Raw genomic sequence first — 26,502 nt, forward strand, 5'->3', positions numbered from 1 at the left:
AATTCCTAGTGCGGAATTAAAACTGCGGGGCCCCTCCTGGGCATTGTTGAACATAGCAGCAATGTGGGAGTTCCATGTTTCCATCATGGCGCCTCTTGCTCCGCATCAGCGAATGAGAGGGAAGATGGCCATAAGCAGGAGCCAGGTTGCCTCTCCTGGCTCCTGCTGTGGCTCGGGAAACTGCTCTCATCAAGAACTTTCATTGGGTTTCCACTTGGCCCTGTTCTCTAAACTCCCCCTTCCCACCTCCATTAAAGTCTCTGTGCCCATATGCATACAATCGAGGGCCACGTGCAGAGGTGTCAAACCCGGGGTGGCATTCTCGACGCCTCTAAACATGCTCTACGTTAACCGCAAGTATGTGCTGATCCCATCCCTCACAGACAGGTCATCTGCAAGGTCGCCCTCCGCCATTCCTTTGTATGCTAGGAATTGGGTCTTATGAAGGAGCTTTTTTGGGTGCATCTTATAAGGGTTTCTTCCTTCGTAAGCAGTTTTAGTATTACACCCACCTTCCTGACATTTCCAGAGATGGAAGTACTTGCATGGTCCTGATGTAATCGAAACATCACAGAATCCGAACCGCTGAACGAAACACATCTCCCATCATCTGTGTAAGAGATGCTGACTCATCCATTGCTGTCTCACCAAGGAAAACCAAACCCAACCTAGAGTCATGCCACATGGATGTCTAGAGTCTCCTTTGGTCTTAGAATGTATGAAATATTAGCTGATGTTCTTATGAAAACACTTTGCCCTTAATGACATATGGAGTGTCATGACTTATTCATGACTAAAGAAGCCAAGGTTTTGATTAAAGCAGTTCCATGAGCCATTGCTTGGAACCCCAGAGCATATCTTCTAAACTGTGAGACAAACCTAACATCATCCACTTCTGTTGGTCATATTTAAGAACTTTTTGTGGTCAACCAAGCATTACCTTCAGAAGAAAGGAATGCCTGTTTAAATAATTTTTCAAATTGTTCCCAGATATGAATAATGGATGCACATACACTTTTTCAAAAAAAGATTTTATTTATTTTTTTGACAGAGAGAGAGAGCAGCAGCAGCAGAGGAAGAGGGAGAAGCAGGCTCCCCACTGAGCTGGGAGCACGATGCAGGGCTCAATCCCAGGATCCTGGGATCATGACCTGAGCTGAAGGCAGACGCTTAACTGACTGAGCCACCCAAGCACCCCGCATATACATTTTTGTTTTTTGTTTTGTTTTTTTAAAGACTTTATTTATTCATTTGCGAAACAGAGACAGAGAGAGCATAAACAGGTGGAGAGGCAGAGGAAGAGGAGGGAGAAGCAGATTCCTCACTGAGCTGGGAGCCAGACATGGGGCTCGATCCCAGAACTTGGGAATCATGACCTGAGCTGAAAGCAGATGCTTAACCATCTGAGTCACCCAGGCACCCTCCATATACACTTTTGAAATGGTTCCCATCCTGCACATGCTTTTGTAAGACTGTTCCTTCCCCGTCCTTGCCACCACCCACGGAGGGTTGAAGGGAAAGGCACAGAATTCCCGTGGACACATTTTCTCCTCCTGTCCTGACACCTAGCCCTTAGTATGCCACTCTCCCACCTTTCCCTGAGCAGGACTTAAGCCTTACAACCCTCATCACCTCAGTAAAGACTCTTGAGTCATCTATGGTTACTGGACTCATCATTTAAAGTTTTGGAATATCCAGTAATCTGCCCCAATATCCCACCTTTCTTCTACCTGCCTCCCCCCTTCTACTTTCTGCCTTCTACCTACCTGCCCACATCCACCTGCCTTCGTCTCCCTCTTTAACCCATGGTCTGCTCTCAGGAAAAGCCCCTGTATGCATCTCCCACCCCCAACTTCTCACTCTGACCCTGAGTTGTCCCTGAACACATGCTCCCCTCCCCCATCTCCCTGCTGCCCTCTCACTTGGTAGTTGTTTCATTTCCCACCTCACTCCCCTGGAAAAACCCCAGCATCTATGAAGTACCCTCACTCTTCCCCAACATCTTCCCTTTCTTCTATCCCTGGCTTGGATTCCATGGGCTTCCATGGCATTCTGTTTGCAGTCCCTGTCTCCTTCCAAGCTACTTTCTGACCACTCCCATCCAAGTCCATCTACCCCCCACCTGCCACAGGGCAGCTGAACTTGGCTGGAGAAAAACAAGCAACATGCTGCCCTGTTGTCTCTTTAAATTCCTTGCACTGGGCACCCTGGCCACTAGACCCCTGGCTGTGAACCAGAACCATTTCATACCTTCTCTTCTTCCTCTCTCTGTCCCCCTCCTCCCTTCCCTTCCTCCCTCTTATTCTTTAAGCTCCAAATCTTCCTCACACTCAGCAGATGACCTCACTTCTCACCCCCCCTGGAGAACATGCAAGAAAATACAAGAGTTCTTCCTCATCCACCTGCTGCCATATCTCCCACGTTCTTGCTATGGCTATGGTCACACAGCCCGGCTGTCCTCCTCCTTCTGGTCCACGAGCAGACCACATGGTCTTCTCATGGTCCACGAGCCCCTTCTTCCCTAATCTTCCAAGCAGTCCTGAAATTCCCTCCTGCAACTGCTTGCTTCCTCTGTGGCATCACCAGCTCTTTGGTCTTGTCTGTTGATTCACTCCCAAAGGCGAATGAAACACTCTATCTCCCAGGTGATCTCTGAAGACATCTTAGTCACTCAATCTCGGCAAGCCCCATTTCTCCACTCTCTGTAATAATAAAACTCTGTCAAAGTGATCATATCTTACTCTTCCCTTTCATCAATTTTCATTATCTTTGGAGCCCACCTGAGTTAGACATAGGCCGACCTGACCAAAGAAAGTACTCTGTCCCCGTCATGATGGCTTACATGTTCCCCAGGCTGGTGGTCATTTCCTGGTCCTGCCTATCATTCAGTTGGTCTCCTTCTCCTTTATGCATCCGCTTTCCTTGTTTCGCCTGACCTCACACCCTTCTGGTCCTCCTTCCAGCTCTCTCTGTCCCTTCTCAGGCTCCTCTGACTCTTCTTTCGCACACCCCTTACATATTAGAGTGTCCCAGGGCTCACCCGGTGTATCCTGCCTGCCATTATTTGCACTCATATTTCTTTCCGTTCCCCTTGCTCTAAATAACATCTCTATGCTGAACTCCAAAATGTTATCTCCAGCCGTGACATTGCTCCTGAAATCCCGATTTGCAGATTCTGCTTTATTCTGTATCTTCTCTTTCATGTCCAATAGACATCTCTACCCAGCTTGTCCCAAATGGCAGTATTGATTTCACCACCAAAAACTATTTGTCTCCCAGTATTCCTTATCTCAGTAAATGGCAACTCCAGTCTCCTGTGGTTCACACCAGAAGCCTGGGGTGATTCCTCTCTCCTTCACCCAATAGCCAACTCATCAGCAAATCCTCCAACATAGACGCCAAATCTGCCCATAGCTCATCATCGGCCCCCATCCAAGCCAGGATTGTGTCTCCCTCCTCCAGTGGAATAGCTTCTTACTTGGTATCCCTGGTTCTATTCTACTCTCCCCAAACTCTTCTAGACACTCAGAAGGCTTCTCGATTTCTTGGTGCCCCTTGATCACTCCTCAGCCATGGAGACCTCCAATGGCTCTCATCTGTGCGTAGCCCGTGTCCACCTGCCTTCACATCTGCTCTTCCCTTGGCTTGGGTATCTGGGTCCTTATCATCCTCCGTGTCTCTGCTGCAAAGCTAACTGTTCCCAGAGCGACACACATTCCATTGCCACATCCCATAATCTAAAAACACTAGTATTTTCCGACCTGAATTCCTTCATCTGCTCACCTTCAAGTACTTGTAAGTGTGCCACATTTCAGTATCACTCTTTCTTTACTTGCTTAGTGTTTGACTTTAGGTGGCCTATTAACTGTCTAAGCCTCAGTAAAATGGGACGCTAATAGCATCCAGCCCATGAGATTGTTGAGAAAATATCGCCTTGTAGTAAATTCTCAATTAAGAGCTAAGTAATAGCTTTAAAATAGCATATGTCTAACTTTGGCTTTATCCTACCAGCCAAACAGAATAAGAATCAGAATTAGAGAAACCAAGACACAAATACTGAAATGAGTATGAATTTTGTTCTTCATTAACTTCCATCTATTTCTGCCTGCAATGATTCTTTAATAGAACATTGAGTCCCTTAAAAGTCTAAATATAACCAGAAAAAAAAAAAAAAGGCCAGAAGAGTTTTACTGGTTGCCTCTGTGAAGCAGGAAGGGGGGGCGGTGAGGAGACACACGGGTCTTCTTCCCTTGGGGTATTGTCATTGCCATTTGACATCTGACTTTGATACATATAAATTGAATTAAAAAGGAGAAAACACTGGAAGGAGTTATTGTGGCGTGTTAACAGGAGTTCTGGGGCAGGGTGGAACTACTGACAGTTTTTTTCTTCTTTACAGTTTCCAAATTCATGAAATGATCCACAATGTATGTCTTTGGTTTTTAAAATGAAAACCAGTATATGTGTCTTATTGCATATATACTAGATATTAGAAGGCTTAATAGAGGGGTGCCTGGGTGGCTCAGCCAGTTAAGCATCTGCCTTCGGCTCAGGTCATGATCCCAGGGTCCTGGGATCAAGTCCCACATCAGGCTCCCCACTCATTGGGGAGTCTGCTTCTCCCTCTTTCACTGACCCTTCCTCCTGCTCGTACACTCACTCGCTCGCTCTCTGTCTGATGTCTAATGAATAAATTTAAAAAATCTTTATAAAAGAGAAGGCTTAATGGAGGATTAGTTGGTAAGACACATTTTGAATGGACTCTAAAGTGAAAAATACAGTTCCTGGATTAAACCAGAGAACATACCATACCCCTCTGGGTGTGGGTACACAGTGACGGTCTTGAGAGGAGGGCCAGGCAGAGCTGGAACCGGGTCCATAAAGAATAGACAGTTTCTGGGTCAAATCACATTCTGAGCATCATATTTTCATTTAAATAGACCATTTATTCAGCATCTGGAAAGGAAAGCCAGCCCTTTAAAAGCAGGCCTCCTCGTGGCAGACTGTCTAGAGGGAGCGAGGTGGGTCTCGCGTCCTCTCCGCTTCCCTTGAAGATCGAGCAGCGCTCCGCGACCTCAGGCTCTGTGATCGCTTTTGACAGACAGTGGAAATGTTTTACAAAATCAGATGTTGGGAACTTCGAAATGTCAGGGGATGAAGAATCACTCTACCTTCCCCACTTAATGGGCATATGCGGTCTATTGCAGGACGGATGGTCACAGTATCACTTCGTAGCCTCATCGTCGACCATCGAGAGGGATCGGCAAAGGCCCTACTCCTCCTCCCGCACACCCTCCATCTCCCCTGTGCGAGTGTCTCCCAACAACCGCTCAGGTAAGAGACGCCCACAGTCAGGCAGTCCCCATTTCCCCTGGTGCCAGGGTCTTCCTTCCAGCCCTAGCTGACCCCCACAGAAGGAGGGCCGTCCCAGTTGGACATTGGCTAGAAATACCAAATGAGTCCCTTTTTCTTTCCTAGCAGTGGTAACTTTGTGTCATGTTCACACAGACTCAGAACACATCTAACAGATTTCTAAAAATCTCTAACAGGTGTTATACACACGCAATGTATGTCATGGGCCTGCATTCATCAAAAAACAAGAATAAAGATAGCTGTTAGGTGTTTGCAAATCAGGGTTTTCTGTACACACTTTCCAACTTAAAATAGTTTGAGTTGCATTGTATTGATTGCAATTAGAATAACCAAGTGAAGGAGAAAGGGCACACTTTTCTAGCTGTAAAATGACATACATTTGAAATATCCCATTGAGGGTTTCGTTACTACTCCAAACCTGATTAGCCTGCTATTATTACCTTTAAACCAGCCAATAAATCATTGATAAAGTCTTATCACAACCACCCGGAACTATAGTCACTCAGTTGAATATTTTTCTAATTTTGTCCTGTTTCTATTGCTTGAATTTTCAACTAACTGCTCTTATTTACTTCATTTTTATACCCTTTTCAGTCACATTGGATAATGCCTAAGATGAGGGGAAAAATTAAGGGCCAAGTAGGAGCCCATCATTTAATATATAAGTGGCGTAGTCTCCACTGTTTTTATTCCAAGTGTAAGTCTAAAAACCGAGCTTTTGAATTCTGCACTTGGAGTTTTGTTGTGAGAAGGAAAAATGGATAAATAAATATATAAATACCTGGACGGGTATGTGTGCATGTGCATGTGTATGCACATACATGTGCATGCGTGTGCACACACACGCGGGCGCGCACACATCCCATCTAGGTTTTTACTTAAGAAGCGTGTCTCCTTGCTCCTCGCTGCCCTCTGTCTGCTGGGGAACCGGTCCCAGAGGGCACGTCAGGAGAGTGCCCGTCCACCCTTGAGATCACTGGTCATCAAACTTTACACCACACTTTACTGTCAGGATGATGACGAAAACCAGACGTGAATGGGGAACATTTGACTGAAATAAATGACTCTCTCCCAGCCGCAGGAAAGCTTCTGTTTCTAGTGTGGTGTAACGGCTTCTAACGTTCCATTCTGCACTAGACGAGAACCGGACACCACCGTGGGACGAAGAAATTTCCACCTTTGGAAGTGCAGGGGTGACCTTTCATGTGTCTTACCCCCATACATCTTTAAAAGATAGGGGCCCCCGGGTGGCTCAGTGGGTTAAGCCTCTGCCTTCAGCTCAGGTCATGATCTCAGGGTCCTGGGATCGAGCCCCGCGTCGGGCTCTCTGCTTGGTGGGGAGCCTGCTTCCCTCTCTCTCTGCCTGCCTCTCTGCCTACTATGATCTCTCTCTGTGTGTCAAATAAATAAATAAAATCTAAAAAAAAAAAAAAAGATAAAGAATAGTAAGTGTGGGAAGCACGAAGATGGTGTCTTTGTAAAAGCCCTAATTATTACGACACATCAGTGTTAGATGAAATGACGCAGCAGATCAGGAGGTGCCGGAAGGAGAAGGGGCCGAGTTCCAAGAGCTACCCCAGCCTCTCCACGAGGGCTCTGCCTGCTACTTCCTCCTGAGGTACATCGAAAACACCAAGTGAACACTTGTTTGCGTGATTTGATTTTTTTCCAGGAGTGTAATCTTAGTTTACCGGGATTCGGACCACTGTGTATAAGGTCTTGAAAGATAATTACACACTTGACATACTTTAATAAACCCCACCATCTGCATGCTATTAGATGCTAATTTTGAAAGCTTTGGTCAAGAGGCTCCCAAATATTGTCCCTTCGTGGTTGCCTGGCAGCGACTTGTAAAAGGCCAAGCTTTACGCAAGAGGGCATAGAAGCAAAGGAGCAAGGGCAGGGAAAGGACTCTCCCAGGAGAGGGGGACAGAGAACGAAGACAGGAGAGAGAGTGGCAGACGGTGGATGCGGTGAGCGAGAGCCAGCGGCCCACGTGCCGAGAACACGCGCAAACTGGACACACAGCCCAGTCCAGTTATGTGGAGCAAATACCCTTTTCTTCCCTGTCTTCCCAGTAGACTTACACCCCGAGCTTCTGATCCAGCTGGTTCTGGGTGGGGCTCAAGTAGCCGTGTTTTTGAAAGTATTCCCAGGATTTAATTGTAGCGGGAAGCCAGGTTTGGGAACCTCTCGAGGTTTTGATAGCTGAATGGCGAGCCTGGATTTTGTTTGAGTAGGTTTGAGAAGTCGGCAGGCTGCCTCTCAGGAAAGGATGGGTAAAGGCTCCCTCTTGCCAGCACGTGGCTACAATGTGTACTACTGTCCGTCCCCCCCGCCCCGCTTCTGTTTACTTGCATGTCCGTTTCCGGTCCTCCACAAGTTCAGAAAGTGACATGATTCATATTTCTGTTCCCCAGTGTCTAACATAGGGATTTTTGCTCATAGAAGATACTAAACTTAATGACAGGGACCTAAAGAAAAGATGCGGCGTTCTCCCCGGGTCCAATAGGCAGCAAGTGGTCAGGGTGCCAGGTGTCGGGGAGAGATTGATGGGGACATTCATCAGGGACCGCTCATTGGGGAGCGAGCTCTCTGCACGCCCTGCCCAGCCCACACCATGGGCTGAACTCCGAGGGCTGGGTGACTTCAGCCCCACAAAACATCCTGGGTGTTCATCTGGCTTCCTTTAGGACAGTTGCTGGGTCACTCAATATTCAAGCAAGACTGCATTTGTTTTAATCAGGGATTCTCCAAAATCAGTAACAGCTCCTCTGAAACACATCTGATTTTTAAAAAGGAACAAAGGAAGAAGGAAGGGGTGGGGGGAGTGGAAGGGAGGGAAAGGGAAAGAGAAGAGAAGAGAAGAGAAAGAGAGAAATAAAACAAGTCTGATCTTATTCTTAAAACTGCCCCGTACACCTTTGGTGGGTCATAGCCCCATCAGGATACCTTTCTGAGAAAGATGGCCCCAGGAGATAGTCTTTAATTACCAGCCCCCAAGCTGAGTGCCCCTTTAACTGCGAAGCACCGAATGACAAGGAGTTTGGGAAGGGGTAAAGACAAGAGCCCAAAGAACAAAGAATCAGCAGGTCGGCGTACACACACTGATACGGGTTGAGCCGTGTGTCCTCGTGACCTTAGCTCTTAGTGCGGAAAGCTGCCCGGGCTGTAGAATGAGACACAGAAGTTCTTCCTTTTGATTTCTTTACGTAGCAAGTGCCCCAGCTTCACCTCGGGAAATGATCAGCCTCAAAGAGAGGAAAACAGACTATGAATCCACTGGCAGCAATGCCACTTACCACGGAACCACAGGAGAACACACTTCCAGGAAAGACACCATGACAGGTGAGCGCGGCCGTGGGCCTCTCCTCCTCGGAGCTGGTGACGTGATCTGGGACAGGGCCGAGGGCTGGGACATGAGACTTCAAGCCACGCTCTCGCTCCCGGCAGCTCAGCGGGACTGAGCAGCCAGCAGCTCACTTGAGAGCTTGACAGCAAGGAGTCTCGGGCATTGGGGGCAGGGAGATTAAGCCAGAGGAATAAAAGCGGAGTATCTCATCCCTGCAGATAACTAAGGGGAAATGTTCTCTACGCACACTTTATTCTGTCTTTCACCTCTCACCTACCCCTTTGCTTCTTGCTGGCTCCGCTCGTGATATTCCCTCAAATGAGAAAGAGGAGTCACGCTGGAGCTCTTCGCTGTCATAATCTGGAGCGGGGAGGATTCAGGACGGTGGGTGCCCTGTAGCCAAGCTTGGCTGTCGAGAATAGAAGGAAGGGGAAATGGATGAGAAAACAAGGGGAAGCCAGGGGAGAAGAACCAAAAAAAAAAAAAAAAAAGGATTCCAGGCCCACAGAACTGCTGCTGAGACATTTTCTCTTCTTGACATGAAACCCATCTTTTATCATGACAGACTCCCAAAGAGATTCATTAGAACCAATAATCACAATTTCTATATGGATGCATTGAGGTTTTACGCCCTCCATCGCTCACTACCGCAGTCATACCCCTTGTCTCTCCTTCCTCATCCACCGTGACTCCAGCAAGGCCCAAATCAGTACCCACTGCCACCCATCCAACACGCGCTGCCCGGCCTTTCTAATCAGCAGCCTTGCCCCGACTCCTTTCTGTTCTCTACAACTCTCCTTGTTCCCGTTCCTCATCCCTTCCTTGCTTTCCATACACTTCCCCCGCCCCGGTTTCTCCCTTCCTCCAAGAAGCAGGACTTGGGGGTATTGGTGTAGGGGGGTTATGCCTTGAAGGCCGAGCTGCCAGAGCCAACAGGCTCTCTAATAGGGATTCCACAGCCTTCTGTGCCACGTGGAGGTGCCGATCGGTCCCTCATGAATATAGGCCCCGAGGAACAGGGTTTTAACAGAACGTAGCCAGATGAGGCTGTTCATGAAACTGGGAAGTGTGAAGGCCATAATCCTGAACAGACACTGAGCCCTTCTCATCAAGAGGATCTTAAAAGTTTGAGTTTCTCAGATATTATTTAGGTGTAGACCTACAGGGAAGCAGAAGAGAAAAAAATTGGATGATTTATTAAGATGTTTTCCAGTCCCAGGCCATTTAAGATACATTTTTCTAATGGTAAATGCGTTTACCCTCGAGGCAGTGTTTTCCACGGTAGCTCTGCGTGACTGCTAGAGAGAAAAGCACAGTGAACAAGGCGTTTCTGATGCACAGCCCCAGGGTCAGCACTCACACCTCCCAGGGAATGTCTCAGCCTCACGCCTGCACTCATTACACAGAACATACCTTATTATTCTTATTCACTGTTTTTCCTGCCTTCAGTGTTGCCCCGTTGTAGACGAGCATGAACAGAGGAAGCTGGGAATCTGAATGCCGAGTCCCTAGAGTCAACACGTTCAGCAGAGAATCTAATTTGTACCGGTTATTCTGGAGTAGTGACATCCAATTCCCCTGGTTCATTCATTCTGCAATTATGATCGCCCTCGATCGCCCTCGGTAGCCACATCGCAGGCACTCCGGGAAAGCCAGTTGAGATTACAATTACAAAAACAATCCTGAAGTTGACTGAATTGTTATGTAATTTTTCTCGCTTGCCCAGTAGAATCACTCAGAAGGCTTTTGAATGTGGGAGTGTTTCTGTTGGCATAGTTCCAATGGTACATAATCATGCCAGACACACATAATAACTGAAAAATAAAATCTAACCTGTTTCTAGATGTTTAATGACAGGGATCTTGATAATTCCAGTATTGAGATATATTTCACTTTGTGCACTTATTTAAGAGACTTAAGCATCTTTGCTCTGACTTACTTTAAAAAGCAATTTTTAAAAAAAGGAATTCAAAACTACACTACTGATCATCTAGCAAGCCTGAAAAAACATTGAACATATGTGTATACAGGAAGGTTCCCTTTAAGCCAACGAGTACTGTGTTAAAGTCAGTTGTTATTATCTACTGTGTTGGTGGTTGTGATGGTAGTGGTGGAGGTGATATAGTGGAGATGGTGGTAGTGTTGGTGGTGGTGCAGGTAGTGAAGTGGGGGATGATGGTTGAAGTAGTAGTGGTAGAATGGTGGAGGTGGTGGTGGAGATGGTGGAGATGGTGATGGAGGAGGTGGTGATGGAGGAAATGATGGAGGAGGTGAAGGTGGTGACATGGAAGTAGAAGTGGTGATGGTGGAGGAGATGTGATGGTGGAAGATGGTGATGATGGAGGAGATGGGGAAGGTGGTGATGGTGGAGGTAGAGTTGGTGATGGTGGAGGAGGTGATGGAGGTGGAGGAGATAATGGAGAAGGTGAAGTAAATGATGGTGAAGGTAGAGGTGGTGATGGTGGAGGAAGTGATGGAGGAGTTGGAGAAGGTGATAACGGAGGAGGTGATAGAAGAGGTGGAGGTGGTGGTGGTGGAGGAACTGAAGGAGGAGATGGTGAAGGTGGTAATGGTGGAGGTAGAGTTGGTGATGAAGGAGGTGCTGATGGTGATGGAAGAGATAGTGATGATGGGAGAGGTGGTGGAAGATGTGGCGATGGAGGAGGTGGTAATGGAGATTCTGTTAGTGGTGGAATTGGTGGAGGAGGTGACGGTGGAGGTGCTGATGATGGAGGAAGTGGTGATGGTGGAGGTAGAGTTGGTGCTGGAGGAGGTGTCTACTTACTACCCTCCACAGTGGCATGAATAAGCGCCCAGCTAACCTGGGTGGAAGGCCCCGTCTCACACAGGAATGGAAAGGATGAATGGCCAGCTCCGGCTCCACGGCACTTTTGCACGTGCCTGTCATTTCAGCGTTGACATGCACATCAGATTTCTTGTGTCCTGCACATCAAGAGCAGTACTTGTTCCCATTCACAAATATCCGGGGGACGCTTACCATATAGTACATTGAACAATACCTGAAAACTGCCGTCTCCCTTGTTTCTAAGACATCAGGGGATGTGCCACCATTTCCCCAAAGAAAACACTCCCTCTGCTATGGGAAAGTCGTGGGAAGCTTCACCCTCAAAACACCACGTGGGGCGGCTTAAAGGGAGAGCAGGTTCTTGCCCGGGTTTGAATCTCCTCTACTGAGCCCTTAGAAATGCAGATCCATCTAGGTTTTTTGCGCCAGGCTTCCCCCACTCACCTTTTCTGGACTCATTTTCCAGCCGAGACAGCATCTTTCAAAATGTCTTCTCCCTTGGCGTTCTCTTGCCACCGTGGAGCCCTCAGAAGCCAGAATCAGCTCTTCATTCAGGCGTGCAGGCTGGCGAGAGCTGTTGCTCGCGGTCATGATTCCCTGGGAACATTACGTGTTCAGAAGCATGCGTCAGGGGAGGGCTGTGTGATCCCAGCGGCTGCACGGCCTGACTTTAAAATTCACCCAGGGGATTTTGCCCTCCCATCTGAGCTTCCCAGATACCTTTACATCAAATGGTCTAGCCCGTTTGTGTCAGTCTCTCTTATGCCTTATTAAAGCCATTCTCATCTTCCGTGTGTTGATTCAGTTGGAGATCGGGGCTTATACAAAAGAAGAAAGGCATTTCCTTACATGTGTCCTCTTAGGTCAGACGTACAAGGGCAGAGTATCCACGAAGACACCTGCTTCATGCGTTTGCAAAAGCTGCAAGTTCAATCTCGGCTACACACCCTCTCTTAAACAGGTGACGTGGACCAAAGGGCAGGAGGGAAGAACTTCCAATAGAAGCATCTTTAGCTTCTAAGGAGACTGAGAGAGGGGCACAAGGCTCTAACAGGACATGTTCCAGCAAATTAAAAAATGCATTTTGTTCCAAGTAACAGAAAAGAGAAAACCACAAAATTCCACCCCACAGTGACATTTTCATTAGCACGCTGCAGTGCTTAGGACGTGTATTCTCAGGGTTACACTTCACTCATTGCCTCAGCAAATAAAGCCCTGACTCTGTGAGCATCTGCTGAGGCCAGGTGCTGTCCCAGACGCCAATGCACTGGTGAAGGTGGCAGGACAGACCGATTTCTGACCTCCTGGCGTTTCTGCTGTCGTAGGTGAAGGGAAGTGCCGCGCAAGGTAGACAATAGTACGGGCTCACCACCAAGGTAGTACCACGTGGGGCTGTGTATGATGGAGAAGATAAACGGGTTCAGAAGACACAGGGTCCCGGGTGGGCAGGGCTGCTCTCAGGAGCTTGAGCAAGAGACTAAACCCCAACAGGGAGAGGCAGTCCAGAACCTGGGGGAAGTGAGTTCCAGGGAGAAGGATCAGCAAACCCACACCCCGGAAGCAAGTCTGGCTGGGCCGGGTCCAGCAAGGAAAGAGGCTGGTGTGGCTAGGACTCCCCGGCCGAGAGAAGAGAGGGAGATACGGCAGGAAATCAATCCGGGCCCGATCCCGCGCCTCGTACCTTGGCAGGACACTGCAGTGACATAATCCCTTCTGTCCAGCAAGATGGCTTGGCTCCTGGGAGCGGCAAGGGTGGAGGAGCAGGATCGGCGGGGTGGCCGCTGGGCTGTCAGGGAAGATTCTGTAGCCGTCAGGGGCCCAGGAGAAATACAGACGGGAACGACGCACACCCAACCAGAGAAGATGTCAGGGGGGCCTTTCAAATTCAGAATGGGCCCTCAGCTCTCACTTTCTTAAGCACAGATTTCCAAAAGGACTTTTCTTGCACAGGTGTTAGGTGCTTTAATGAATAGTCATGGGTGGAGTGATTGATATTACTGACCTTGGGTCTCCAGGAACTGTATCTGTGAGAGAGTAGTTAGGGTGCGTCATCCTAGTTTACCATTCCATAGATAGGAAGAAAAAGATGAGGCTTTCTGGGGCACCTGGGTGGCTCAGTGGGTTAAAGCCTCTGCCTTCGGCTCAGGTCATGATCCCGGAGTCCTGGAATCGAGTCCCGTATCGGGCTCTCTGCTCAGCAGGGAGCCTGCTTCCTCCTCCTTCTCTGCCTGCCTCTCTGCCTACTTGTGATCTCTATCTGTCAAATAAATAAATAAAATCTTAAAAAAAAAAAAAAAGATGAGGCTTTCTTAGTTTCTGGAGTGTTTTGTACCCCCACTGACACTTGACAGTTCTTTCCAGAACATTCTTAAATCATGACGTTTTCATGATTATGAGGGGAGTGGCACCCTGGGGCCTGTGGCATGAGCCCCAAGGATTCTAGGGGAGGAAGGGGGCAAACGCTGCCCGTGCCTTGGGAAGCTGCCGGCCAGCACAGCAGACCTTCCCTCCTTTCAGCTAGTCCTCAGGCCAGTCCCAAGAGAGGGGGGGCGGCTCCTGTCCCCGTGTCTAGCTGGGTTCCAGAGCCGCAGCCCCCCAGACGCGCCGGACAGATGCCGATGGTGCTTCCTGCCCGGCCTTTGGGCCTTTGAGAAATGAACTGTCTGCGTGATGATTAAGCACTCTGTGAGCCCAAATTAGAAATTTCATTCTCGTCGTTCTCCAGCTCAACTCTAAGCCGCTCATAAAGATGCCCGCGCGCCTCAGTGCGGGAGACAAGCTTTTATTAGCCGCCGGTTCTCACCAGAGAAGGAGGCGAGAATCCTGGCAAGCTTCCCATCTGTTTGCTGACCGGCCCCAACCCTGTCTGCAGTCCGAACGTGACTGCAAGAGACTCCCGGGCTGCGGGGATTTGATAGAACCCCTAACTGTTCTTCTCTCTCATATCTGCATATAAAATGGAGAGTCCAGAGCCAAAGGATTCTCCCACGTGCCGTGGCACTTGGAGTGCACCCCGAGAAACCAATCTCTGTTAGGGCAAGCTTGTGCCCCGATCACCATTATTCCTCACTTGAAACCTTGTCTTCTTTGCTAATATTTTTTGTTTCCCTCTTGTTTTCAGCTCAAAACACTGGAATTTCAACTTTGTACAGGAATTCCTATGGTGCACCCACTGAAGACATCAAACATAACCAGGTAGACGAGACGGGCACGTCTGTGTCCATTTTCCCCTTTGACTCACGTGAAATATCCTGGAATTGGAAAAAAAATAAATTAGCTCCTACATAGCCTATGCACTCACGTTTGCCACAGTGTGTGTGCGTGGGGCCCTGGCAGTCACTAGAATGGCCTCAAATTTGAAAACAGTCTTTGACTTCACTACAGCCACTTGCTTCCTTTGGTGGTAGCCAGCAAGTTGTCTACTATGACCCAAAACAAAAAGCTCAAATACACGAGTAGAAGAATCTGGTTTCTAGGTAATATTGTGTGATTACTAGACAGGGATTCATTCGCTCCCGTAACCCAGTCAGTTCTTGGAGGAAAGCGTTCATTACACGTGATAGTTACCAATAAAATAGAGACGGCACGTTCAAGAGTGAACAACTAAATGGGCACGTTGAAGAGCGCCTTGTTGCTCGGTCTAGTTGGGGAGACTGGCAGCACCAGCACCCCAGAGGAGCTTGTTGGAAGAGATTTTTCTCGGGCCCCTACCCCTAATCTATCGGATGCAACAAATGCATCAGAGTTGCCTTTCATCAAGACATTTAGGTGATTTGTGTACATGTTCCAGTTTGAGGAATGCTAAGAATAGCCCCTTCAAGAACTGGGCTAAGCGTGTGTGTGTGTGTGTTTGTCTTCTTTGTCAAGCATTCGCTGGAGGCTCTTTTTTTCCCTCTCTCTCTCTCTCTGTGGTTTTGTGGGAACTGTAGAAGCAAGTGGCACAGCCATGGCTGCCTCATTGATTCATAACTTCATTCGTTTGTCCCCTGTAGTGGTCACTACAGAAAGACGGGCATTCCTCGTTAACTGTTGGCTGCCAGTAACCATTGCCAGAGCTGGCTTTTGTGGATGCTCTAGATTCCCGCCCTAAGTCGGGAAAGTTGGGCTGAAAGATACATCTGAAAGCTGTTTGTTTGATCACAATAACCAGAGGACAGTAAACGTGGGGGGAAATGTGCTGTTTTTTAACATTTCTCAACACCTGGCGGGGCAGCGTCTTTGTAAAGGAAAGGGACCTGCTCCTAGTAGATAGAGTATCTTATGCAGGACCATTTCCAAGAGAGGAAGGAGGAAGACATGGAGAGTATCTCCTTGACCTTAAATTACCTTTTTCTCTAATCACTCATCAATAGGAGAAATGGTAGTAGGTAGAGGGGTGATGCCACTGCTCTGAATGTTCCAGGCCATGTGCAGCCACTCTGGAAGACATCTGGTGTTATCTGCAAGCCCCTGGTGGAAGTCCAGGCCCCGTGGCCTGCCTGACAGGTTGCTAACATCTACTTCACCTCCCTCAGTTCTGGTCTTTGCTAAAAGCAAAGAGGTCAATGAATAAATAAATAAGTGCAGGAGCGCTAGACAAGTGCTCGCCAGGGGTGGCCAGCTGCGATCTGCATATCAACATGCCTGCCCAAACACAAAGGAAAACGGAAACAAAGTGTATGGGAAATGCCAATTTCAATTATAAAACCAACCTGTACCAGGTACAGTGAGAATTGTCTATAGCTCTTAAAGATATTGGTCAGGATGTGATCAGACCCTGTCTTTGCATCCAAGAGTGTAGGAGTAGTCTTTAGTCTCCTCAGGTTGAGGGAAGCTCATCCCAAGAATTGGCTTATTCTGTATCAGCCTTTCTCTCCCTGGATTCCACGGTCGTTGGCAGTGAAGACATGCACAGGTGTGGCCCAGAGGTCCTTGGCAACTTACAGGATGGCTTACTTTGGTTTCCTTAAAACTGCTTGCAATCTAGATTTATAGGATGGTCCCCCAGTGGCTCTAAGGGGCACATTCTTTTTACCTGAGCCTATGATGAACAATTAAGCAAATTGAAATTAATGCACTAAGATGGCATCCCTGCTGGGAGAGTAAGCACAACCTAGTGTGGCCTTTTCCCCAGGGTGCCCCAGAGTGTACTCAGACTCAGTGGGAATTGTCATGGCCACAGTGCCCCAGGTAAATGCTGGGAAGCCCGGCCTGGATGGAGTTCAAGCTCAGCGCCCCTTGTCAACACAGGGGAGATGCTATTGGCAGGCCACCAGTTGAGTTGAGCCCCAAGGTGATAGCTCAGGGCCATCATTATTCCCTGAGCAGTCCAGCAGAGGGAAGTAGATGAGTGGACTATTAACCCCATTCTAATATCAAGCAACATTTAAAAATACCCATTAGAAAGATCTGTTTTTTCCCTAAAAAATTTCCAAGTAAATCCTTATGACACTGCAGGCAACTCTGGTTGGTTACTGGAATCAACTTTGGCTCTCCTTTTAGCTCTCCTTGCTGGGAACTCTGGAAGGGATGACCACCTTAACCATTTGAAAGAAGAGGAGATGTGGTTCTCTTCCAGTTGGGTAGTTCTAGAGACAACCTTGTACACAGCCTTCATGATTTAGATTTTCTGGCCATGTGGGCGGGGCCAACACTCTAGATGGATGGAATGCTTTCATTTTTGCCACTTTCCCAGGTTAAAAGTGACCTCCCAACCTTGCAGCTAGTAAAAGACCAGCTTGAACAATCTAACCAGGAGGGGTGTACCGGGGTCCATTCCATTTCAGTGCTTGATGCCTGTCCTCTGCTGAGGGCTCCAGTCTCCTGGCTGACTTGGTCCCTAGCTGGGCCTGACCAGCTTCACAGAGGAGGCTGGACAGCAATTCATCTCCAAGAAGAAGCATTGCACTGAGGGAAACGGGCTTGAGGGAGGCCTACAAGAGGAGACAAAGGCAGTGAGAGCTGGGAACGAGGCCCCAACCCAGGGTGCAATGGCCAAGTGAGGGTCCAGCGCAATAACTGGGAGCCAGGCTTTCCATGACTCAGTGGAAAGGGAGCCAGGCAGCTACTCAGCTGCAACACTGCCCATGACACCACCTGGGACTCCAGCCACATTTTCATTGAATTCTGAGCCTCGGCACTCCTAGAGGAAACAGCCATGAGTGTGAAGTAAGGTTCATGGTCCTCAGTTTGTAGGTCTCCAATCAGCTGGTTGCAGGCATCATTTTAAGAGTTAACTACCTCAACTCCCCAAAAATCCTACTGACCTTCTACCAGTTTATCCCCTACTTATAAAGAAAACGTATTCAACTATATCTATAACTTAGTTATAATGTAGATAACCATATCTAGCAACAGAATTTTGTGTTCATAAACTAGAGATAAAGGGGTTTGGTGTTTTGATGACAACCATCAAATTATTACATCAAACAGCATCTTAAGGTCCTGGTTGGTGTCCTCAGTTTCACTGCCAAGTGGGCAGAGCAGGTAAAGTTGTCCCCAGAGATGAGGAAATTTGCATCTCAAACAAGCTTCCAGATGATGTTGAGCTGCTGGTCTCGGAACTAGACTCTGAGAACCATGAATCCTTACCTCATGACCTTTTTCATTGTCTATTAACAGCCTGAGTCTTCAGCTTTCGCCCTATGGTGAAGTTTGAAGATCTGTAATGGGCCGCTGTTTTCCTTGTACTAGCGATCAGTCCAGTTTGTAGGCAAACCCAGTGAGGAATAAACATAGTTTTCTGTGTGTGGGTAGTGTGGGCAGGGTCCTTCCTAATTTAAACTAAACATCCTCCTATTGGGGAAAAAGTTCAATAGCGATGATTTTATGGGAGCAGGAGTCATAGGACAGAGTACCAAGAACGTGGACCCCAGCCAGTATCCCTGCGTGAGCTGGCTCGTTGCACCCCCTGACCCCAAAAAGGATGCTGCCTTAAGGCAAAAGCAGGCAACAGCCTCAGGCTCCTTGGGTGTGTCAGGGCTTCTCTGAACCACAGCAGACACGCAAATTCGGAATATACCACTGCTATACCTTGTTCTGCTCCTTTCATAGAAATCTGCTTTATGCGAACAGTGGAACATAAAAAATGCATTTATTTTTAGCTCCTCCATGGGGAGGGCTTATATTTGAGAGCATTTTATCTAATTTTGAATACTTTCAGATAATCCCTTAAATTATAAAATACAGCCAACATTCCTACAATGCAAATGTACATCCCCAGTGGACATCTACACCAGGAGGCCAGTGAGCGAATTCAGTCCCTCCAGACAGTGGTGGTACCTGTCACCCAGTCCTGGAGAGTCCGTTGACACACGCTCTCAGAACTGCAGGACTAAACCTCAGAAGGGGTTGACCTGAGACTTTACAACCAATACAGGTGAACTGAAAAGGCAATTCCTCGAGGTAAGAGATGAAAATAAACTTGCGCCCAACCTAAAGACATCCACCAACCAGAGAGAAGATGGTGACACTAAGAAATTTGAAACAGGTCATGCAAAAGCCTGAAAGAAGCAGCCACTGTGGGGGAGAGCCACGAGCCTGCGAGTGATTTCCCCTGCAGACCTCCCCACCCCCAGCCACTGAGACCGACATAGAGAAGTGAGAGCTCTCCTAGGGTTCCCTTGTCCACTGGCCTCCCTTCTTGTCATAGAGCCTGCAGTCAACCCAGGGAGGCTGGCCCCCTGAGGATCGGCCAGTTTGGCTCCACTGAAACTGTGTTCGTGTGGTGGAGAGAATGTGGACTTCAGAGTCAGCCGGATATGGGTTCAAATCCCCGTCTCACAACCCCACTAGCCGTGACATCCTGGACACGTTTCTTTACCTCTCTGAGCTTCAGTGTCATCATCTATAAAGGGGGGATTGGATGGATGGATGGGCAGACAGGTGAATGTTCAGATGGTTGGATAGGAAGATAGAGAAAAGAGGGAGGAAGGAAAGGAGATATAGATGATAGATACACTTACATACATACATACATACATATAAATATACATATATATACACATACGTACATACGTATTGTTTAACCTTTAAATAGTCAGAAACATAAGAGGAATCTCTTAAGTGTTGGATATAGTGCCCACTGACAGAGAAACACAGTAGACACTAGCTCCTTCCCGTGTGATTTTTTCTAAACCACCCAGCTCCAACCCTCTGTATGCTCAGTGTTTCGGCTGCAGCACGTTGTTGGAGTGCCGTTCAGCTTAGCATCCAGCTCTTCAAAGAACAGTACAGGGCACCTCAGCCTAGCCAAGTAATTTCATATACCTGGTCTGGTTTAATTACAGATGCTGAAGATTAATTCCAAATGTCCCTCTCATGGCCACGCTCTTAGGCTAACAGATATTTTGCAGGTAGCCCGACACCTCACTCATCACCCTCCGCTAACTGGAAGTGTGGGACATAGTGGAGGGCAGCTATGATGAAGTTCACCACTTCTCTGAAGAACAGGTCAATTACTAGTGTAAATCAATTACATGTAAAAGAGGGAGTTTCACTTACTTGAGAGAAGAATTATGTGCGGGTCATTAGAAGCATGCATTTACAGGCAACGTGCTAATTACAAATCATTACCTATTAACTAGGACCAATTTCTATAGGACATTTCCATGCTGAGCCTTAGTTAAGTTAATAGGGAATTACTGAATCTGCTTAGAGCTGATCAAATCGTGTTTCGTTAAGAGCGTTCCATCATTCACACCAGACCTCTTCCCCAATTATTGCCACGAGCAGAGCTTCATGCGTGACTGTATGATCTAGATGTGGGGGGTTCTGCTTACGTTAGAGGCACGGTGCTTAAAAAGGGACCCCAGAGGCAGTCAGAACAAAAGAGGATATCCAGACCCCCCACATACAAGTGCTAATTGTCAACCATGAACACTCTGGTCTTACTGTCCTGAAAACCGAGCAGAGGGAGCTAATTCTTGACCATACATATCTCAGAGGCTCCTGTGACCCCTTTAGCCTTTTAAGGCCCCTGACATCAGAGAGTAATGTGCAAAGGACAAGAGGGCAAACAAGGAGTACAGGGGTGGGCTGAGGGTCACCGTAGAATCCCGAAGGCCCCTTTCTGCCAACCAAGAGCTTCATAATCCCACAATATTCTCAAATTCAATCAATTCTTAATTAAACCAAGTTGGGAAACATGTCAGTCCTTTGGAGTATGTTATATTTGGAGTGGAGGCCCTCTTTTCATCATGTGCTTTTCTGTGTATCCTTTTGAGGCCACGGTCCCTGCTCACTTAGGTGGGTGTGATGGAATGGCCCTACCAGTGGGAAGCCTCCATCCTCCAGAGAGGTATTGATCACAGCCCACTGCGCCGGCAGGAAGATCCCCAAGTGACCATTAGACCTTGTACATCTTCATTGTCTCTTTGTCTGGGATTGCAGCACCTAGGTGTGAGAGAGCAAATGCAGGAAAGGAAAATCAACCACTCGTGTTCTACAGCTTCTAGTCTGTACCTCTTCCATTTAAAATAGGTTATGTAGCCAAAAAGTCCAGCGTTTAAGTCAGTTCTGCAATTCTTGAACAGTTAAACACTGAATTAACAAAGGGTCCAGCCAAACTGTAAGAGACTCTTAATCTCACAAAACAAACTGAGGGTTGCCGGGGGGAGGGGGGTAGGGAGAGGATGGTGGGGTTATGGACATTGGGGAGGGTATGTGCTATGGGGAGTGCTGTGAAGTGTGTAAACCTGGTGATTCACAGACCTGTACCCCTGGGGCTAATAATACATTATATGTTAATAATAAAAAACAAAGGGTCCAGCAATGCCACTTTTAGGTACGTACCCCCCAAACTGAAAGCAGGGACTCCAACAGGTACCGGAGCACCCATGTTCATTATAGCATTATTCACAACAGCCAACAGAGCAAACAACCCAAGTGGCCATCAACAGGTGAACAGATAAACAAAATGTAGTGAAATGATGCAATGGAATACTGTTCAGCCTTAAGAAAGGACGAAATCTTGTCCCATGCTACAAGGTGGATGGTCAGGGAAAGAAGCTAGACACAAAAAGACACATACCGAATACTCCTCTGAGTTGTCTGGAGTGGTGAAATTCAGAGACAGAATGCAGGATGACAGCTCCCACGGGCTGAAGCAAGGAGGAACGTGGTGAGTTGTGTTCCATAGGTATCACGTTTCTGTGTGGATACTGGTGATGGGCACACATCACCGCAGATGTACCGAACGCCACCAAATTGTCCATCTAAAAGCAGTCGAAATGGCAGATTCCATGTTCTGTCTGTTTTAGCATAATCATAATTTTTAATAAAAGTTACGCAAGAATGCTGGCGTGTGGACCCAGGAACCAGCTTTTGAAAGGAAGGGCGATCCGCAGCTCGCAGTGTTGGCAGACACGCGGTGCTGGCGGCCGCGGAGGTGGAGGCCCAGCCTTCCCGGGAGGCTCGAGCGCGGCGGGCGTGGGGAGGCTGCGTCCGGGGCGGGCGAACGAGCCCAGGCGGATCTCCTTCTCTGTGCAGGTCCCGGCACAGCCAGTCCCACAGGAGCCCAGCAGGAAAGACTACGACACCTACCAGCCATTTCAGAATTCCACGAGAAACTACGACGAGTCCTTCTTCGAGGACCAGGTCCACCATCGCCCTCCCGCCAGTGAGTACACCATGCACCTGGGACTCAAGTCCACCGGCAACTATGTCGACTTCTACTCAGCTGCCCGTCCCTACAGTGAACTGAACTATGAAACGAGCCACTACCCCGCCTCCCCCGACTCCTGGGTGTGAGGAGCGGGCGGCGCGAGGCGCTCCGGGAACAATGCATGTGCATGCATACCACGAGACATTGCTTTTCTTTCCCCCCCTGCAAATTTAGTTTGTTAAAGCCTGTTCCGTAGGAAGGCTGTGATAACCAGTAAGGACCTATTACGAGCTCTTTTAGAAAGCTAAATGAACCGAACGTTAGCTTGGAAGTCGGTAGGAAGCTGGAGTGATCCTGACCAGGACACTGCACAACACCTTTCGAGGTGGAGCTGTAGGGTGTAAAAAAAAAGTGCTTTGCCTTGAACGTGGCGGAAGGCAGCCGAGGAGACGGGCGGGGTGGTGGGGCGTGAAGGTTACCGTTAAGCACAAGGGGCGGCGTAGTTCACACACGTTAGAGGGACGGCTTCTCACGCTTCGTTTTCTCTCTTCATCCGTTGTGATTCTAGGCTTCAAGTTGCATTGGGGTTCCTCTGTACAGCAAGACGTTTCTTGCCTTTTGTTAATGCATTGTTGTAAAGTATTTGATGTACATTACAGATTAAAGGAGAAAAACGCATCGTGTATATTCTACCATGCGTAGTGTTTCCTCATCTACGGTTCTAAATATTGCTTCGATTTCAAACTTTTGAAAGATGTATGGATTTCCAGTTTTTCTTCTCTTTTCTTTCTCCCAGTATGTTTTAACAAAAAAAAAATGGGAAAAAAAAGGAATATTTAGCAGTATTGTTCGTTCTGATCTGTGAATTTGTTTGTGGCAACTAAACAAGGCATTCAGCAGTTTCTGACAATTAACATCCATCATTCCACACTCCTTGTCAACAAAGTGCTTTTTCACTGCCTAAAATTTTAGATGTAGATATTTGAAATAGATTTTTTCATTTATACCAGTTTTCTTTATGATGATACAGTGTTAAAAGAAAATAAATTACAATTGATCTGTCATCCATATTTGCTAAGAATGTCTATTTCCAAGGACCTATCTTACAAAATACACATTCTTGCTTGTGTGTCTGTGCGCGTGTGGGTGTGTGTATGTCCTCGTATGTGTAAAAAGGACCTGTGTGAGATTTTATTTTGATAGAAGCTATTTCATCCGCTGTTCATCTTGTACAAGCTTTGTTTCTGGTTTTTGGTATCAATGTACATCGGTTTGTTCCTCTTGTACTGCATCTACTTTCTGACCATCTAGTGACTCAGGATATTAGGCCAGTTGAAGTGAAGTTATAGGATTTTCACACATTCACACATTCTTGGATACCACCTCTTTCTACAGGTCCATTTCCTTCCACGTTTTATGCCCTCAGAACACAATAAACCATGGCCAACTCAATAATTTCACTTTGGGGCCAATTACTTGAAGTATCAACAGAAAATGTAAACTGCTCGCCTTATTACCCCCAAACTTTTTGTTCATGTGGCAGGGAGCAGTGGACCATTATGGATTAGATTATTAAAATTGAACTTGAAGCTAATGTTAGACTAGTGGTTAACAGAGCTAAGAAATAAGGCTAACCATTTAAAAGAACACGGGCTGTGGGTAAATTAGCTTTGCTCTCTAGATGCAAGTGACTGAGGCCAATAGGTGCCTAAGTAAATGTTAACTGTTCTTGGAAAAAATAAAAATTAAATAACAAAAGAAATTGGCTGCCATCTTCCTTTAAAACTTGCTCCCCTTCACGCTTCACAGCTTAATTCAGGTCTAAGTCCAAAATCAGCGGTTCCTTCCCCAAATTTAACAACCATCAAAAGATTTTTTGCTCATGTGTATTTTTGCAAACAAAAAGCTAATTTCCCCAAATAGAGCAAGAGACGGAAATTTACATATGAATTTTCCTACAAATTACCAGCAAGCTGGACCTTGTTGCACCGTTTCCTCCAGAACTCCACATTTTGGTGGATTCCCTCACAGGAATGTTCCAGCCCCTGTGGAGAGAGAGAAATCTACAGCACTGAGAACAACGTGTCCACTTCCTTTGTGTCACAGAACGGACTAGCGAAGTTCATCAAGGCAGATAGGACTCATGCATAACCTCATTGAACTTGTCCAAAAGATAACAGTGGGACTCCTTCCTGGCTGGATTTGTGCACAGGGGAATTACTACATGTCCTAAAATGTCCTTCTAGTGGGAATTTCATGTTTCCTTGATGCTTTTGAGTCCATGCCTTCCTTGCATTTGTGACCTGGGAAGACCAAAGATGCCTCTGCGGCCCATGGTTCTTCTGACGGCACGTTGTGTGGGGCTAGGATGACCAATTCAGCTGGGATCCTCTGGCTTCAGAGGTAGAAGTAGGGGGAAGAAAACGAAAAATATTTGCTGTTATTCAAAGCAACCCTCTTATTTTCATACACACACATATACATACACACAAATAAATAAGGATAGAGAAGTGATTGATAGAAGGTGACAGATGATCTAGATATATGAGAGATAGGTAGGTAGACAGATCCTAGACAGATAGATGAGATGTCACATAAACTGCGAAATGACCTAAAGCCCCCACAGGCTCCCTTGGTAGTAAAGGTTGATCAGCTGGTGATTTGTTATTCCTAACAAGGACTGTATTGGATAAAAGCCTGCAGTGGCAAGAAACTTTTGTTTTTGTTTACATGGTACTAAAGTGACCAAGTCCGACCCCCTGGCCCCCTGTAAATAGTTGCCTCTCTGGTCTACAAGAGCCTCCAGATCTTGAATTCTCTACTGAGATGGGAATGGTGTTTTTCAGAGCAAAGGAAGGAAGAAAAGGAACTAGAAATTTTTTTCCTCTCAATCCCTGTAGTGGGCCATATACATACACCCAATGCATTTAATAGGTTGTAAAATCTTGACATTATGTATGAAAAATAGACCCATTTTTTTTTCACTTGAGAGTTTTGATCACCAGGGACTGATGAAAGGAATACTTAAACTATTACCACCTTAAATGATATTAATATTTCAAAATAAGATCTTTTAATAATGATTCAGGTTTCATACCACAAATCAATGGTTTAATCCAAATTATCAATTGGGAGTTTGACAATAAAATATCAAACAGGCTTATAAGAAATAGGGTGACATAGAATGTCACATCACACTTGGTGCCAACTAGGTGAAGGTTAACCACTGATGACCCATTTCATACTAGCAAGATTCATATATTACAGAAAACAGCTATTACAAAAAAAGCAATGTTAAATTCAATAGCAAAATAAATTTCAATTTCTTTGGTTTGTTTCTTCCACTTACTTCAGCTCCTCTTTGAGAACCAATTTCCTTCCAACTGATGATTTGGTCCCTTCAAAGGGAAAGTGGCAGCTCTCAGGTCAGGATCTTCATTAAAATGTGATGTCCATTCCTTGGACAGAGCTCGTTGGAAGACCTTATGCACATCACCTCCTCTCAAGGCAACATAACTGTTTTGTAACATGTAGAGTTAAACAGGAAGAAGGATCTGAGATGTGGGGACAATCCTTGGCCTTACGAAGTTGAGAGACCAAGACCTCCAGTTACTTACAAACAACAATGACCGCGCTCCCAAGCGATGACCTCACATTCTTCTCCAAACCAGAGAACTAGTACAAACACCCAGTTCAGGTCTGGCAAGGCAGACACTTGACCTCAGTGTCTCCCGTCAGTTCCCTAACAAGTCACCAGGCTGCACCTACTGTCTCATCAGCCAGAGGAAGACGGAGCTTAAAAAACAAGCAAACGAACAAAGCACACTAGGAAATGGTGAAAGTGGGGTCTTAAGAGTTTGATCCACTGTTAAGACAATGGAATTCTTGACGTGAACTCCAACAATGGCTACATTAGCATCACACATTGAACACTTTTTCACAGTATGTCCTTGCTTGGTTCCTTAATAAAATGAAGACAAATGCTTCGATGATGTGCCTGGTATGCTGTTAGAACATGCATACGTAAGAGAGACCCTGCATACATAAGAGAGACCTGTCACCCCAGGTAAAGCTGACAGCCATCGTGAGAGATGGTAGAAGATACACATAGTGCTCCAGACCTATTTCTCCACCAATGCACCCTTGGGGTTTGGGTTGAATAATTCTTTAGGGGAAAGGTGGGAGGCAGGGTGGGATACTTATCAGCATCTCTGGCCTCGACCCATTGGAGGCCTATAACATCACCATCTGCAATTGTGACAATCAAAATTGTCTCCAGATACTACCAGATGTCCCCTGGGAGGCTCAAGCAGCCCCAATTAGAACCACAGCTCTAGTGCAATGCACAAGATGCTTGTTGCAACTGAGCACAAGGATGCACTCCCAGCT

General features: G+C 46.9%; 1 protein-coding gene across 2 annotated transcripts in view; it reads left to right on the forward strand.

The window, feature by feature from the left end:
• CTNND2 (catenin delta 2) overlaps positions 1-23,188 on the forward strand; it is a gene marked incomplete at its 5' end in the record, with an annotated part of 906,977 nt that extends 883,789 nt beyond the window's left edge. For both annotated transcript variants that reach the window (XM_080804204.1, XM_080804205.1), the window contains 4 exons: positions 5,208-5,334; positions 8,590-8,721; positions 14,653-14,726; positions 21,999-23,188. In XM_080804204.1, the coding sequence (XP_080660330.1) occupies positions 5,208-5,334; positions 8,590-8,721; positions 14,653-14,726; positions 21,999-22,259 (594 nt within the window). In that variant the 3' untranslated portion in view covers positions 22,260-23,188. The remainder of the gene's footprint in view (positions 1-5,207; positions 5,335-8,589; positions 8,722-14,652; positions 14,727-21,998) is intronic.
• Between the last annotated feature and the right edge of the window lie 3,314 nt (positions 23,189-26,502).

Source organism: Martes martes, assembly GCF_963455335.1.
Source record: "Martes martes genome assembly, chromosome: 5".
In the NCBI taxonomy this organism is placed as follows: domain Eukaryota; kingdom Metazoa; phylum Chordata; class Mammalia; order Carnivora; family Mustelidae; genus Martes; species Martes martes.